The sequence below is a fragment of the Budorcas taxicolor genome, chromosome 16, assembly GCF_023091745.1.
Source record: "Budorcas taxicolor isolate Tak-1 chromosome 16, Takin1.1, whole genome shotgun sequence".
Classification (NCBI taxonomy): domain Eukaryota; kingdom Metazoa; phylum Chordata; class Mammalia; order Artiodactyla; family Bovidae; genus Budorcas; species Budorcas taxicolor.
Window position 1 is genome coordinate 28502590 of NC_068925.1, and position 17692 is coordinate 28520281.

The window sequence follows — 17692 nt, forward strand, 5'->3', positions numbered from 1 at the left end:
GTGTGTGTGTGTGTGTGTGTGTGTGGGAAATGTTTAACAGAAGTTCCACAAATTACAGAAGATAATGAAGGGTTTGGGAAGGCAAAATGGTAAATGAGTCTTTTCTAACCTGTGTCAGAATGGTTACTGCATTAATCTGTAAATCAAATACTAACAAAGATAGCCGACTGGCAGAGAAATTGAAGAGCAGTAGGTCTAGAGTAAAAATATCCCTGGATTTAAGTCTAACTCTGCCATTTACAAGCTGTGAGAGCCTGGGTGTTTAACTTCTACCTTGGTTTCCTCATCTGAAAAGAGGAGATATTAGTATCTCAAGAGAGTTAATCAGAGGATGAAATTACAAAATGCACACACAGACTAAGTACAATCCTAGCATGTAACACTCACCAATTCTGATCATACGAATCTCTATGTATTATTTAAACAACACAAAAAGAGGTAAGACATGACAAAGATGACAAAAAATGCTCTTGGAAAAGAATGCCATTTATATACACATACTTGAAAATTATGTACTTAATTAGATGAAAAATTACCTGTTTTTATAATCTAAACATTCATATTTAGAATACATACCGGATCAACTTGCCATATGATAACTGTCGTATCTTTTGATCCTGTTGCTAATTTAGTGCCATCGTTAGAGAATTTACAGAACCATACTTCATTACAATGCTCCGTAAGTATCTGCTGAGTATAACATGGGAACTGCCTCCTAAAACAAATAAAGCCACAAATAATTACTCTTAAAATCAATTAAGAGTAATAATAATGAAAAATGTTAAAAAAAACAATGAAACATTTTTTGCTCAGATTAAGTCAATTCATATAAATAAAAATTAACCAGGTCTTCATGTTTGTCTGTATTAAGTAGCTGGGATCAGGTTGTTCTAGAAGAAATAATGTACATTTTCACTGATATAAAAGCAACTTGGTGTGACAAACAGAATAGGCACTATAGAGAATTTGGGGTTACAAGCTTTAGTATCTTTGCCAAGCCATTTAACTCCTGAGTCTCAACTCTCTCATCTATAAAACGAGATGAATCTACCAAGGTTCTTAGGGTTCCTATAAGGATGAGAAATACATCTAAAATTCCTGGAATGCAATAGCCATTCAAAAGTGGACTGCTAGTATTACTTTGGGGACAGCACAAGAGAAGTGCAATATATGGTAGAGGCCGTAGTGGTCAAAAGTAAAGTCTTAAGAATGGGGGCAGTAGAGTCTGAGAGACTCAGGTTCATATTCTGGCTACTTACTAGCTGTGATTCTGAGAAGCCTAATCTCTCTAAATCTCAATATATCCAACCATAACCTAAAGACAAGAGTACTTTATAGAATTCCTTATATAAGGATGAAATAAAAAGGATGAGACAATGAATGTAAAGCATTTAGACTGGCTCTGATGTTTAGCTAGTATTTTATAAAGTTGCAGTTATTATTAAAGACAAAGAATTCTATGATTAACTTTGAGTTAAAGAGGAAAAAGTTAAGACTGACGATTCTCATTAAGTATTCACTTTTAAAAACCATTCTATCCTTTTCCAGTTATCAGGACCGTTCAGTAGAGCTTCCTGTGATAATTCCAACGTTATATACCTGCACTGTACAATCTGATAACCCTAGCTGTATGTGTTTATTGAGCACTTGAAAAGTGGCTAGCATACTTGCGGAACTTAGATATTTTCATTTAATTTAACTTGAATTACTTTTCATTTAAATTTAAATGTAATCAGTGGCTACTGTTGGAACAATACAGATCTGTATTGTAAAAGTTACTTAAACATTAATGGGTAAACTCTTTAGTCTATTTTTAAAAATGTTGTTTCAGGTTGCTAACTGTGTCTGACCCTTATGACCCCATGGATTGTAGCCTGCCAGGCTCTTCTCTCTATGGGATTTCCCAAGCAAGAATACTGGAGTAGGTTGCCATTTTTTTCTCCAGGGGATCTTCCTGACCAAGGGATTGAACTTACATCTCCTGCATTGGCAGGTGGATTCTTCACCACTAAGCCACCGGGGAAGCCCCCTCTTGTATGGGAACACCAAAGTGGCACTCAAATAGTCACTATTTTATTATTACTTAAGTAATCTTCTAAAAAGACTAGTAATTAAGCCCTTAGTTTATTAAAAGGCTAACTCTAGGGTATTAAAATGATAGTTTTTGTTTTCAAATAAATGTAAAATTTGTTAAAAATATAAGGACCTTCCTTAACCAAACTGAAAAAAGTAGCATTTTAATCAAGCTAAATACCCTAACATTTTATAAATCTTGGAGTTTGAAAGATTTCACATTTTGTTTTTCAGTATCTTAAAAATGAAAGCTCTGTTGAAATTTTGGAGATCATCATTAAAACGGTAGGGACTTTCATACTCAAAATACTTCTAACATCAAAAGTGAAGCCTGAATTCTTTTAAGTTAAACTATGCAGATACATAGGTTATGGCAACAAAACCCAAACCAGGAAATTAATACCTGTTCTTATAAGTATTTCTAGTCAAAAGGTTACCTTCAACTAAAAAGCAGAGCGTCCATTATGAAAAGTACTTCCATGATCTTCATGAGCAGAAAATAATTTGGGCCACAGTTACAACAGTCATAATGTCTGGGAAGGGGTGGATGGGGTTCGGGCATGCAGGGGGGGTGGGGGTGGGGGTTGGGGAGGGGAATAACTAAGTGGTCTCTGGCATACAAAGACAACAAAGGCTTGGATCACTGGCATTCTCACAGAGGATCACTTACAATTTCTTTAAAAAAATAAAATAAATAAAGGCCAGATACAGAAAATGACCAACCAAACCCACAGACAAGTAAAGGAACAAACAGGCTAACCAGATTCAGTTCTCAAGGAGTAATTTCCTATACAAACATATACAAATTTCTCTTAATTGTCAACTTCAGTGGTTCTAGCTGTATTTGTAAATGCTAAAGCAAACATGAATTGCTTTATGGTGACAGGATAAAAATCTAAAACAGAATCCTAACATTTTAATAAATTTCATAAGTGAGTTTGTAAAATGTTAGCCTACTTTAAAATATAAAATGTTTTCCTCTTACCTACTACAAACATGATCTATAAGCAGAGACACAGAATCTAGATTACTATCAAGTTTGGTATTGTGATAGAGGCACCGATCCCTTTGTAGTTCCACTGCTTGCCGCAGGAGAGTCTGTAAACGCCGTGGGGGAAGCATCACTGATGGTGGTAAATAGGCTTTAATAGAAGATATTTTTAAAAAAGAGAAATTAAAATTAAAAAACAAAACAGAACAGTTTACTTTTATTTAGGACATTTGACTCATCTTCTCTTGCACTTGCCCCTACCTGAGTGATGTCCTGACCTTTAAATAGAGCAGTTCTGGGTGAAATGATGTAACATGTAAGCTTTATGAGTATTTGTCAGCAACTACAGCTATGCTGTCACTAGAATGAATATACTTGGGTAGGAGAGCTTTAAATTGCAAGTGAATTTTCTAAAACAGCAGCAAAAACCTAACAAAAAAAATTCGACAGAAAATGAAAAGGTAGTGATGATGAAAATAAAATCTAAAGATATTTGTGTCCCACAGGTAGACGAAGCATCACTAAAAGTGTAAGAAAAATCTCTACTTAACAAGGAGCAAACCAAAATGGAGGAAGAAATCAAGTTCCAGGTTTCATCAAATTGTGTCTAATGCCAAGGTACTGTGAAAATGCAGGGAATAACTGGTGTTTTACCAATTTATTTCAATCCTTTAATGCCTTATCCCTCCACAACATTGTTTTCTGATTCTGAAGTATCTCCACTCTCACCTCAGTATGAAAACATAGGATATGGTTTAAATAAAGAGGGAAAGACAGTCTTTTATTATAAAGATGTGGCAAACAGGAAATGGCTACTGTAATTTGGAAGTTAATCAACATAAAAATAGGTACACCTCAGAGGTATTGAGGGTTTGGTTTTAGATCACCGAAATACAGCAAACATCATGATAAAGTGAGCTACAGAAACTTTTTTGGTTTCCCAGTGCATATAAAAGTTGTGGTTATACTATACTGTAGTGTCTTAAGTGTGCAACAGCATTATGTCTAAAAAACTGTACAAGCTTTAATTACAAAACACTTTATTACTAAAAAATGCTAACCATAATTTGACAACTCAAGGTTGCCACAAACCTTTAATCTATTAAAAAATGCAGTATCTGTGAAGCACAATGAGGTCTGCTTCTATCTAAAACACTTGTGGCTTAAAGCTGTGGTTTCCATGTTTCTTCTCTAACCACAGTACTTCTCCCCCAAACAAAATCTTAAGGGGAGCATCACTACATAAAAGAAATGAAGGAGACATGCTCTGGGAACAGCATCTACTCACTGACTCCTGAGGTTCAGATTCTTTGACTCCACGGTGGATTCTGAAGCCTCTAGTTTAAAGGGCGTCCTAATGGATCTCCACGCTCATCCCTCCTACATAACCACTTGATAAGAGTATGTCTAGATATAAGTCTTCCTAACGGATTCATAGTATCCTTTCTAAGAGAACATATAGAAACATCAAAAATGAAGATGCTTACTCTGAAGTTTGTCCAGCAGTTTGGATCGGGAAGCTGTTCCTTTGCCTTCCCATTCTGCTTTTGCACGTAGGTCTTCTGCATGGCTACACATCAGATACCTAAAAAATATGACAAAGAGAGCACCAAATATCAAACCCTTTTCTTTGCATTAAACATAATTGATAAATACTGATTATACTCTGGAGATCTAGTTCTTATAAAAAATATATATCAAGAAGAAATTTATACAGTGGACTCAATTCATTAATACAATCTGGCACCTGAATAAGAGTTACAGCATAACAGACATTATTATTTGCTATCAATTAATAGAATGTATCCGTAGATTTGGTACTTTCCTCATAGCTCAGCTGGTAAAGAATCTGGCTGCAATGAAGGAGACCTGGGTTCAATTCCTGGGTTGGGAAGATCCCCTGGAGCAGGAAATGGCAACCCACTCCAGTATTCTTCCCTGGAGAATTCCATGGACAGAGGGGCCTGGTGGGCTATACTCCATGGGCTCACAAGAGTTGGACACGACTTAGTGACTAAATCACCACCACCACCCTTAGATTTACTGTTGCGTATCATTATACATATGTAGCTCTTATGGTGTGCCAGGCTCTGTTCTTCATTAAGCACTCAACATATATTGGTTCATTTTATGTTCATAACGATCATCTATGAAGTAAACACTATTATTCTATTTTTATAAATGAGGAAACTAAGGCACAGAAAGCTTAAGGAACTGGCTTAGGAGAGGCAAAGTAGGAAAATAAATCCAGACATGGTAGCTGTAGAACTTGCTCTTAATCACCATGCTAACTTAATTGCTCCTCAATAGTTAAAACAAAACAAAAAACCCCCAACAAAAAACCTTCAAAGATATTCATACTAAGTTAAATAAACAAAACCAACATATCTTCAAGAGTTTATCATAAATGCCACTCAAGAAATGGTATAACTGGATTATCATCATTGTGTGATCTTATGAAAGTTACGGGATCCCAAAGAAGAACATTTGGGTACTATTTTATTACTCACTATATATGCCGAAGGAGGTGTAAGTGCTAAATTCATGGATTCTAGAGAATACATGAGGGCCCACTGCTGGAAGTGTGAGTCTAACCTGGTTCTGCCTCTTCTCAGAAGAACTGGCTTTAAAAGTAAAAGAAGTGAAGGCATTAATCAAACATGGAGATTAGCCCTGGCAAGTAACTCTCCTCCTATTCTGCCTCATACTCTGGTCTCAGACCAATCTGTTCTTATTTGTAAAAAGGACATTAAGAAGGGAAGTAGTGAGGATTAAATAAGATGGAATACATGAAGTACTTGGTCTACTGTCTGGTATACAGAAATGTATCAGTTTACACGAGTATCATCACCTTCTTTTCTTAAACTGCATACTGCATTTAGCAAATTGCATTTAGCAGGTAAAGAATTTAATAGCCTCTTACCCAATAGCAGGACTACTTGTTCTCCTGCTATTTGCTATATAATATGCCTTGACTGGAGCTTCCCAGGTGGCGCTAGTGGTAAAGAACCCGCCTGCCAATGCAGGGGACGGATTCGGGTTCGTTTCCTGGGTGGGGAAGATCCCCTGGAGCAGAGTATGGCAACCCACTCCAGTATTCTTGCCTAGAGAATCCCCATGGACAGAAGAGCCTGGCAGGCTATAGTCCATAGGGTCGCAAAGTCAAACATGACTGAAGCAATTTAGCACGCACACATGCCTTAGCTGATGAGAATTTATTTTTTAATAGTGTAGTAATCAGACTCACAAAACCCTATGAAAGAAGTTGGACACTACAAAAATTTGGTTTGTAAAATAACTTTTTAGGAGGAAAATTTACTAACAATTTTATGAAAAACTGTTTTCTTTAAAAAAATTTCCAAGTTATCCATGATTACTTCTGCTTCCTTTTGAAAATATACATTATACTTTAAGGTTTCAAATGCGTAGGGTCACATAGTATAACTCAAAGGACACTGAACTAAGAGAAAAAAACCATGTCAAATTTGCTACCTGCCTTCTATGGGCTATTTCCTTACACGAACAATATATGTCACAGTTAGAAGATTAAAATCCAAGGATGAAGTTTAAGTTTTTTGTTGGAAGAAGCGGGTAGAAGATCTTACCATTTACTGAGATGAGGAAAACTAGAGGAAGAACAGGTTTGTGGGGGTAGGTGGAGGGATCACAGGAATCAAGAATTTCTATTCTGAACACGTAATTTGTTCCTATTATATACATATATATAAATACCTATTACACATCCAAATGGACACTATCAAGCAGGCTATTAGATATATACGTTTGGAGTTCAGATGAGGGTAATTTTATGAGCTGTTGGCATACAGATGGTATGCGAAGCCATGGCATAGAAGGAGATCACCTAGGAAGTGTGTATAGACAGAACAGAGGGTGGTCCAGAACCAAGGTTCTGGGCACTCTAATATTTAAAGGGTTGATGTGAGGATAAAATGAGACTATGTATATAAAATGCTTAGCAAGGACCTTGTACATGACAAGTATGTTTAAAAAAAATGTATGCAACAACCCTAGAAACTTCACTGCTTATTGTATCTATAGAACATTATGCTGTAGGACTTTTACAGAAGATCATGAAATGGCATTTCACTGTCGATACATATTTCTTCTTTTCATTCACTTAAATACCTCTATTCTAATATGGAAAGCTTCCTAGGATGACAAAAATAGTCTGAACACACATAAGTGAAACTACCCAACAAGTATTACCCAAGAATTTAGCAATACTCAGATCTTGGGAAAATGTTAAAAGAAATGCAACTCTGGGATGGTAACCTTGATAAAAATAGCTGCTTCCTCAACCTGAAGTCTAAGAACTGAGCTTCCTTACCCACTAAGAACATGAATGCGCTCTGTATTGTATTTCAGTGGCGTCAATTCACAGCGTAGAACTTGAAGTGCCTCCAGGACCTTGCCATCCTCCAGGTATTCCAGGTACTTCTGCTGCAGCAGCAAAAACTTCATCCTCTGACATGACAGAAAGCAGCAGTCAGGGGAAAAAAGTTGATGGAGGTTTCAGAAAATGTTTGTGCCTAAACAGAACAGTAGAAACCATTCTACTATGCCCTTTGAAAATAATTTTTATAAAGCTTTAAAATGACTCAAAATATCTTTATTTAATAGGGTCACAACAGATGAAATGTGACTCTATTGCTCATTTCACATCTTAATAAAACTCTTTGAACGAATAATCTCAAATTAGAAAAGATCATTAGTGACCAAGGCATCAACGTTGGAGAAAACTTATTCTGTCCTCAAAACATTCACCTAGAATTTTACTTCTGTGAAAATTTAGAACTATTTCAAATATCCTAAATTTGCTTTTAAATTAGCCTTTCTTCTCTAATGGGTATTGGGGGGTTTCATGCAACAAGTTTAAAAAAGATGGCAGAAAAACCAGTTAATGAAGGAATTATTCAAAAGCTACAATGTGAAAGGACTAAGGAGACCAAAAGCAGAACTGAAGCCACTGGGTCGAAGCTACAAAGTGTCAGATTTTGGCTTATCAAAGGTAAGAGGAGTCGACCGGCAGCTGGACTAGAGGTTGGCGTGCAAAGTACTGGGTTTCCTATGATTAAAGTGGACAAGCACGAGCTTGATGGACTCACTCTCTCCAGGTGGCAATAAAGGGATGCCTACAACTGAAGGTTAAACTTGAAGGTCTTTGTGTATTGGTAACATCTCATCCTGATGCATTTCACTATGAAGCACTACTATCAACACTTTCCTCCCCACAAAAGACAAACCATTTCCAGCTTATGGTGAAGCCCTTTCACATTTAGTTTTTTTCAGATACATGTTTAATACTTTTAATGTTCCTTTACTCTGTTACTTTACTTTTAACTTGAAAGTGATCATCACTCATTTAGCAGCTTTCTGCCAGACAAAAGTTTTTACTAACATTAATTTTGGAATTTCTTTTAAACCTTAAACCTAATTAAAGACCACTGCTTGGAGGGTTAGGGTTTCATCTATCATATTTGCTACTTGTGGTGCTTAAGCAAGCCAAATGATGCAGATAGAAAAGTTGACAGGAAATGTTAGTCATACTTAGAGATGCCAAGGAATATAGCAGTAAAGATCTCAAATCCATTTAAAAGAAAACGCCAAATGACTTTTCTTCTTCAATAAGACGCTTACTTTAAAAAATAAGGTACTGCTGTCAAAAATGGTGTGGAGAAATAATCTTTTACTTAAAAATTAACAGTATAATGAAATGGTCTATAGGATTTTCTTTTAGGGAGTATTTAGAAAGGAAAGCTTAACCTACAAGTTTATAAAAATGGTTTCTAGAGAAAGTAAACAAAACATACCCTCCCATGTAACTTAGGCATACATTTAAATACATCTTTTACAATATACATTGCTTATGTCTGATAATAATCTAATCTTAAACCGACAGTTAAAGAACAGAAACAATTTTAAACTATGAGATAAGCTCCTGTAACTGTAGAAAAATTACATTTACCAAATTTTACACATAAAGTTAGATAGTGAATGTTTCAGAAATAGGTTACCAAGATGTCTTGAAACATATAACCTAATGTTAATCTCTAGATGGCAAATAAAATATGTAAAGTCTACCAGGTGACAAAAACCAAAAGTCTAAATTAAAAAAATCTAAAAAATCAAAGGATTTTAAAGTTATTATGGGTATTCTCACCATTTTATCTTCTGGAAAGAACATCAACTCTTTATGAAAATGAAGCATTCATATATTTATCAACAAACTGTTAAAGAATTTCATTTTATAGTGTTTTTGAATCAAATTCAAGTATCTTTTACTTGTAGAATTTTTTCATTTAAATGCCATTGGTGGCATGTGTATTTAATTTGACTAAATTTTCTTAGTAATTGAGAATTTGGTGGAAAATTTTGTTTTAATTCAGGGCACATCTTAATTTGTGGGGTATAAATCATGTAGGTCCTATGTACTCCTCCTTGCCCATTCCAATCTGTGTAGGGACAGTGCCCCAAGAGCTACTTCCTATTTCCCCCTTACTTTCCCATCAGTATCCTACCACATGTTCCTCTCTTTCTAAAGGGCAGAGGCAGGGCAGGAGAGAAGAGAAAGGCAGAGTAAAAACTTTGAGAGAAGCCAATATAAACACACATTTCTGCATGTACAGGGAATGCTATAAAAGCAGTGCAAGAACATTTCTCTATGAGTCATTTTATCCAGATTAAGACACAGAATATCCTCAAACAGATACCAATTTCTGGTAGTGTGCATGGCAACTAATGTTACTGGCCAAGAACTGCTAGAGTTTTGGTTGAGAAACTGTTTATTCTGCTAAGAATCAATTTCAGTATTTGACACATATGATAAAGATGGAGAAAGTAAAGCCATTATTTTAGTTTCCAAAATTTAAAGCACAAAAGTAAAAATACAATTTCAAGAAAATGAACATCTTTCACAAAAGATGTTAACTATTTACTGAAAAAATTTAAAGAATCAGGCAAAATTAAAGCTTGCTGAGGTAGGGATATGGTTTTGCTATGTTTTTTTTTAAGATCACATGCTTCTTAAATGAAGAAAAAAAGAAAACAGGTTGAGAAAATAAACTCTCCTTGTATCTTTCCCCACCTCCTAACTAGACCTCTGTAAGAGATTATTCTTAATCTCTGGTAATTTTTCAGCAACTTTGGTCCTAGTAGTAATTCTTTCTCTTTTATTATCTAACAAAAACTTGAAATTGGTAAGTGACTAGGTAGGATAGTTTGAAAGATAGTGTATGTGGTAAATCTTAAGGATTTAGGTTGTCCCCTCAACCCTATCCATTGTTTGGATTTATTGTTTTCTTCCATTAATTGAACTTAATGTGAACTTCTGAAATTCAGAACTTATGATATACAGAAAGTCCGGTTATTAAGGGCAGACTGCTAGATAACTTAGTAGTGATTCTGACTAACTCTGGAACAAGGTTATAACCAAGTTATATCAATTAAATCATAACTCAGAGAAAGGGGAAATGAATTATATTTAAACCATGGCTTTCAAAATGTCTCCCTATTTGACTTTAAAATACACTAGTAAATTTTTGTATATCAAGTTAATACCTGAACACTTTTGTTAAGCATGTTTCTATTATATTAAGAATCAAACATTTCTAGACATATAAAGTTTTATTGATCTCAAATACCGAAATTATCTAGACACAGCTAAGCATATCTGAACCCAAACTGAAATATGTTGATTCACAGGCTCAGCTTCTAGTAACTCCAGAAAAAAATTCTGCTATTCGTAGAATCACTTGACTAGGAACAATTTAAAAATATGGAGGCTGAGAGGGAGAGTGGACTGGGTCAACAGAAACATTCAGGTTTAAAAAGAAAATACAATTTTAGTCTAGACTAAGTCATCAAATGTGTCTGGGTATACAATTAAAATAATTATGTTTTATAAAAAAACCCAAATAGTTGTCTTCTAAGGTATTATTACAAATTTATGCTTACATTAGATTATCTTTTAGCAATGGAGTGGAGGAAAGGAGTATATCTAAACATAATTAGGTGAAAAAATGCTGACCTAAATCTTTAAAAGCAATTGATATTAATGTTTAAAGTGAGATACAGTTGGAACCCCTTTCTTTTATAAATACCTAAACAGTTTGATGGTGTGAGGCTCAGCCAGAGATTTTATCTTCATCTCTTATTAGATCCTAGAATGTTCTATAGACTGAACAGGCTGTAAAAAGAAAGGATTCCTCCTTATTATCTACAACTACCTCTCATCAGTTTACATGTTGCTTCTAATGCAGATTTCTAATGAGATATTTATAATCAAAATCCAATACAGAAGTCTCAAACTACTACAAATAAATAAGAAAAAAAGAACTGAGCCTATTAATAATTCTTACTACGAAGTTACAGATACAATTTGGATGAAGCTTAAAAAAGGAAAACAATCCTCCAAGAAATCACACATTTATTTTAAAATAGTCCACGGGCAAGTTCTCTACTGTCACCATACAAGTAGTGCTAATGTCCAATGGGAAAGGAACCCCAACTCTTATTTTGGCCTTTTAATTGTCTTCCCATTAGGGTCACCTCCATTCTGTCAGGGCTAACAATTTATTAAAAAACTGCCCAATCAAAATTTATTTGGGTATCACTTAATAAAAAAGGCAACCCCCAAACATACTGATTGGGGAAAATTTACTTGCTAGAAAATCTGCAATCTTTCTGAATATAAATGTTGAACTTCTGTGTTTCCATTTTAAAAATTTACCACAGAGTTGATTATTCCATCAGTTTATTATCAGGCATCTGATTCAATAGTAACTTAAACATTTTAGTATTTTAAGTGTTTAAGGGGAAAAACCCCACAAAACACTAGATCATCAATTTAAATGACTCCATATTTGTTCATATGGCTCCTCCTTTATTTCACCTGAAGTCCATTCTCTAGGATTATATTTTTATAAAAGATTAAGAATTTGAAAACTCTCGTAATTAAGATTTTTCTTAAAAAAAAAAAAAAATCCCAAAAAAACAGAACAGGAGGGTCTATTAGGTTTATAGACAAAGGTAGAAAGATTAATGTTTGACCCAATTAAAAAAAAATCAAAATGTAACAGTCAACAAACATCTGGTTTCCCTACTTCACTTCCTATTCGCCTTCTTTCCCTCCCCCACCAGACAGGAAACTGCTTTTGACAACAAATGAATCAGCTAGAAGTTAAAAAGACAGCAGCCAGCAGCTGATTCTTCATGGTTTCCAATCACAAGGACTTAGGAAAAAAAACTGATCCCCTCCTTTCCCTCACCAACATCTACTGAAGAATTAAAGCCTATTAGTATAAAAGATTCATTAAGATTTATGAAAGAGGCTAACAGGTTAAACTTCGACAATGATCTTGTCGGGAAATAAGGGCAATAAGCAGAGCCCAATGGTCAAATTTGCGTATGAGTCCTCCACCAGAGTGATTTATATCATACAAACTTTGACACTGTCAATTCACACAACTGGAATGCAGGAATGGAAAATGGTGAGCACACCAACGGAGCTGGTTTGAATTAATTATAATTCCCAAAGATTTTTTTTTTTAAGTTACTTAATGTGGTCAGCTACTTAAGGTTATACAGATACACATACATCCCAAAATGTTTTCTTTACCAGCACATTCAGTATTTTAAAGAATAAAAGGATAATTTATCCTTGATCCTATAAATATAAAACTCCTATTAATAGTAGAGTGTAAAGATCTTTCAATATAACTTAGTAGAAAATTTATAAACTAGATTCAAAGGACGTATTTATTAAATATGATTTTAAAAATATAAAGCTCAAACTTTAAAACACCATCAATATTCATCTTAGTTTACAAATGTAATATGAAAATTACAGCCTTGTCTTTTATAAGAGGCAGAAGCCTAGACTTATCAATAACTTACTAACATAAGCATAAATGTGAAACTAAGAACAAAAGTGTATTTACCACAATTATTCCCAACAACGTTTGAGAGATTTCAAGTGCGCCTCTTACCACAATAGCATGAGGAGAATGCACTAAAGGCTTTAGTTCATTCAGGTCATTTTCTGCCTGCAAAAATTGGTATAAGAGAAAAACAGAAATGTCACAAAATGCACATCAAATACATAATTTTAGCAGCAGTTACACAGCTCTATATGCCCTACTTTACCTTATCCCAGTCTCCTTCCATGACATGATTTCGGAATTTGGTAGCAGAAGGATGTTCTAAACGACATCCTGACTCTTGCATGAGGAGATCAACAGTCTGGCTGCAGGAGAGATACAGTGTAAAAAAGACCTGACCAACTTTAGGGTTTACTCTTCCAAATAAACTACTGTCTATGAAAACAGTTTCCAAAGTTCTTAAGCTAACCTCATGATGAAGGGAAAAGAAATAAACAGCTTTGATGTGCTTGGCTAAACAAGATTTTTAAACTGCCATCTATGTTTACATCTAAAGTCAAAAACCTTCTTGAAAGCAGAATCAAAATAAAATTCTTTCTTCTTTTCCATTTTATGCCTTTAATAAAGTATAAAATTTCTAAAAATGTGTTGTAACCAACTGGTTAAGAAACATGAAAAACCATGATTTACATACTAGCCACATTACTACAGTTTGAAAGATAAAAAAAAAAAAAATGTTAGTTCCATACAAGGTGATGGAAATGACCTGTATTAGGTAAGAGCCTTACATCCAGGTATTATGTCTGCAAAGAATTCTAACAAGTCAATCTCTAAAATTAAAATAAATCCAGCATCAAAAAATCATTCCCTTTCTCTCTATACTAAAAATAGCAAATTTACTATGGTGTAGGTTCCAAACAGTCACGAGTTATTTCCTCCTGCTGCTGTCAGCTTGCTTCTTGTCTCAGTAATAGGTTCTGTTAGCATTTACAAAAATCTGTTTTCACACTAATCCTTTTCCTTAGGGAACAAAGTGAAATCTTCCTTCGATACATTTCTTTCAGAGCTTAAAGGATTCACAACATGTGGTTTCTTCCATCAGATATTTTGATATCTCTAAGAATCTTTATCCATCTTACATACTTATGTTTCAATGCTTTCTTATTCAGCTCCATTTTTCAGCAAAAACAGTGCAATAATCTGCTTGAGAATCAAAATATTTATGTCACTCTTAAAAATGCTCTTTCACCTTCTTCCCAGAACAAATCTATAAATCCAAAAATACTAAGTGTAGGCTAGGTCTAAGAACTTATTCTATTTAATCTATGCTTTGAAGCTGGAAACTGACTGTTGCATGCTGCTTCCTAGTCTTATTCTGTCTGGTTCCTCCATCAGGCTCTTCGGTACTCTCACCAATCCTACCGTCCACCCCCACCCCCGGCTTGGTTTTTCTTTGTGTGTATACAAAACGGGGGTGGAGGCGTTGGGGCCAAGGTCGTCTACCTTCACCCCATTTTAGGTACACAAGGCCATCTAAATTGTATCTGAAAATAAATGATTCACCAGATCCGATGTCCCTTTTTCAGAGGCAACCGCTTTCTTGGTATTACATTGGGATTTCAGGTAAGTTAGTGGTAGGCCTCTTGCACACACACAAGGGCCTTTACATGTCATCAACATGGTATCTTACTTCATTATTCCCATCAGATTTATTTAGCAGCCTCCTTCCGAATGATCCCAGCCCCTCAGTTCCCATAAACACTTGTAACTGATTGTCTTTCCTGATTGGTAGTTTGCCTGGGTCGTCTGTCATGGTTGGGGGTGGGGAGGTGTCCCACAAAGATGCCTCTGAGATACACTTGAAAAACAAATCCTCCAAGGTTCATTATTTCCACCAGCTCTAATCCACCCCTCCCCCAACACATACAGAGACACACTCCCGCTTCTGTCTTTACTGACAGACAATTAAGCTCTGAAGGTGTGTGGAGAGGGGTGAATCTTTGGGCTCCTACGCCCCCTCTCCCCCAACCCTCCCAACCGCCTGTCTCCTCTCACAATTTGTCCGACAGATTGATTTTCCCGTATTTCCCTGCAGGTCAGCTCCTCCTCCCTGGTCAGTCTGTCTGGGCCGCGTCCTCCCGTGTCCTGGGCCCAGCAGTAATTCTCTTTGAGCTCTTTCCAGCGCGCCCCGCTCCCCTCGCCTCCCCGCCAGCCTCGGTCCCCTTGGTCCGTCCACACCAGCTTGCCTGTAAGGGATACTTACTTGAGCCCTAAGCCATTCAAGTGCTGTCCTATTAGCCTAATGACATCCTCATCTGACTGGGAGAGCCGCTTCTTCTTCTTGAGGCTGCTGCCCAGTTCGGGGGTGGCCAAGGAAGAAGAGGCGGCGGTGGTGGCGGAGGCAGCGGCGACGGTGGCGGAGGCAGCGGCGGCGGCCCCGCCGGGGACCCCGTTATTGACATTCAGGCTGTTGCTATTGTTGCTGGCGGCGGAGGGGGCGGAAGGCAGGAGCCCATTGGCGTGGGCCAGGTCCCCCGCGGACGACGAGGACGAGGGGGACGACTCCCCGTTCTGGGCCGACAGGCAGGCGAGTTCCTGGGTCTGTCCCTGGCCCCCGCCGCCCCCTCCTCCTCCTCCACCGCCGCCGCCGCCGCCGCCTCCTCCTCCTCCTCCTGCCCCGTTGGCCTGCATGATGCTGCCGCTGACCAGGCTGTGGCCGCTACTTCGGTGGGGGACGGCAGCGGCGGCGGAAGGGGCAGCAGCCGGGGGGAGTCCCACCACTACCACCACGGAGGAGGAGGAGGAGGACGACGACGACGACGACGAGGACGAGGACGACGAGGACGGAGGGGAGAGGCCTGCTCTGCCTGCCGAAGCCCCGGGCTCTCCTGCTCCCTCCGCCGCCGAGGCTCGGGGTTTCTTCCGCGGGGGCGGGGAGGCTCCGCCGGTGTCCGAGTCGGAGGAGGAGGAAGCGGAGGCCAGAGTTTCCTCGCCGAGAGAGGCCGTGGTGGGAAGCCGGTGGGGCGAGGCGGGGGAGGGGAGGCGGGGGCCGGGGACAGGGTCGGGGTGAGGGGGGGCTGGGGAGGCGGGGAGGGGGGTCAGGGTAGGGGGTGAGAGGAGGGGGAGGAGGAGGGAGAGGAGGAGGGGGAGAAGGAGGATCCGGGCCCTTTCCCCCCCCCCCCTCCCGGAGGCAGCTCGGGGTGCGCGGCCCGGGGGTCGGGCCGGGGGGGGCGCCGCGGGGCGGCTGCGGGGGGCTCGGGGCCCGCCGCTGGGCTAAGCCCCGGCGGTGGTGGCGGCGGCGGCGGCGGGCGGCAGCGGAGGCAGCTGCCGCCTCTGTCCTCGGGTCCGCTCCGCTCTGCTCCCTGGTGTGTTGATTCTTCCCCCAGCTGCTGCCTAATGGAGTCCAGGCGCTCGCGTCACAGGAAATGCCTATACTGCCCTCCTCACTCACTTCCGGTGGCAGGTATGGAACCTATAGCGGGGCCTGTCACCCGGCACGTGCGCCGGGGGCCGGCCGGGCGGGAGGGGAGGAAGGCCGGCGGGCCGGCAGGGGGCCGACCCCGACCCCGACCCCGACCCGACCCGACCAGATCCGCCCCGGAGCCCGGGCCTGGCCGGCTGGGCCTCGCTCCCAGCGCCCCTGGCAGGGCTGCCTCGGCGAGGAGTAAGTTTGTAACCGCCCTCCGAGGCTGGGCGTGCACAGGAGGGCGGCGATCTCGATCGTGTGCGCGAGAAGTGTGCGTGTGGACCCCGGGGTGACCTAGAAACGCCAGGGGTGCGGAGGGACTGCAGATTCTCCATCCCCGGCCGAGGACGGGGCCGAGCAGGTGGCGAGGTTTTTGTCATGAGAACGATCAGGCACAGGGCTGTAGTAGGCCCTGTCGACTCGCTCAATGGTAACCAGGACTGGCCAGCTCTTGGTTTGAGTGTGGAAAATTCGAATTTCCACAGCCAGGTGCCACACACAGTTGTCGTGCCTAGGCCATCCCTGGAGGTTTGAGATGATGAGCCGGCCCCCTGGGAGACTCTGTGTTCCACCCAGGGAAGATGGAATAAGATGGCTAAGAGCAATATCTGATGGGGGCAAGGAGTCAGAAAAAGGCTGTGGGTGTAGAGAGGCGGGGAGGGACTTTGCTGAGGGGCTTTCACTTAGCTTTTGCCCAGCATCTCCTTCTCCCTTCCAGTTGCCTCTTGAGTCACTGCCCACTCTAGGCAGCAGTAGTAGAGAACAAACAGCTTCGTCCAAAACATGCATCTCAGGGAGAATTCAGACTCAATTTGAGATCCAGGCTTAAATGTTTAGGTGAACTGCGAGGCTTCAGCGTCGCTGTAACTTAACCCATTTATGTGGCTGTAGAAATGCAACAACCAAGAGCGAGGCTGAGTCTTGATCGTTGGTGAATAGTCTCTCTCCATTATCCCAAACAATTATTTACATATATGTGGTCGATAGCATATACACCTGACATGTACAGTGATTTTCTCAGACATTTAACAATCTTATTCTGAAGTAGTTTCCATGTGGAAAAACAGACTCAACAATAGAGTATATTACAGCTCAGAAATCTCAAAAGTTTATAGCGCAAAATAACTTTGAGACTTTTGGTTAGGTTTCTAAAGTTAGAAAAATTCGTTGCTCAGTCGGTAAAGAATCTACCTGCAATGCGGGAGACCTGGATTTGATTCCTGGGCTGGGAAGATTCCCCTGGAGCAGGAAGTGGCAACCCAT

At 39.4% G+C, this 17692-nt stretch overlaps 1 protein-coding gene across 2 annotated transcripts in view; it reads right to left on the reverse strand.

Annotated features, from left to right (window-relative positions):
* WDR26 (WD repeat domain 26) overlaps window positions 1–15986 on the reverse strand; it is a 38472-nt gene extending 22486 nt beyond the window's left edge. Inside the window, exons 1-7 of one of the 2 annotated variants that reach the window (XM_052653508.1) lie at window positions 15227–15986; window positions 13229–13328; window positions 13024–13128; window positions 7413–7549; window positions 4552–4649; window positions 3059–3215; window positions 577–715 (exon numbers count right to left, since the gene is read on the reverse strand). In XM_052653508.1, the coding sequence (XP_052509468.1) occupies window positions 577–715; window positions 3059–3215; window positions 4552–4649; window positions 7413–7549; window positions 13024–13128; window positions 13229–13328; window positions 15227–15654 (1164 nt within the window). In that variant the 5' untranslated portion in view covers window positions 15655–15986. The remainder of the gene's footprint in view (window positions 1–576; window positions 716–3058; window positions 3216–4551; window positions 4650–7412; window positions 7550–13023; window positions 13129–13228; window positions 13329–15226) is intronic. The other variant, XM_052653507.1, reaches the window with a different exon arrangement.
* Between the last annotated feature and the right edge of the window lie 1706 nt (window positions 15987–17692).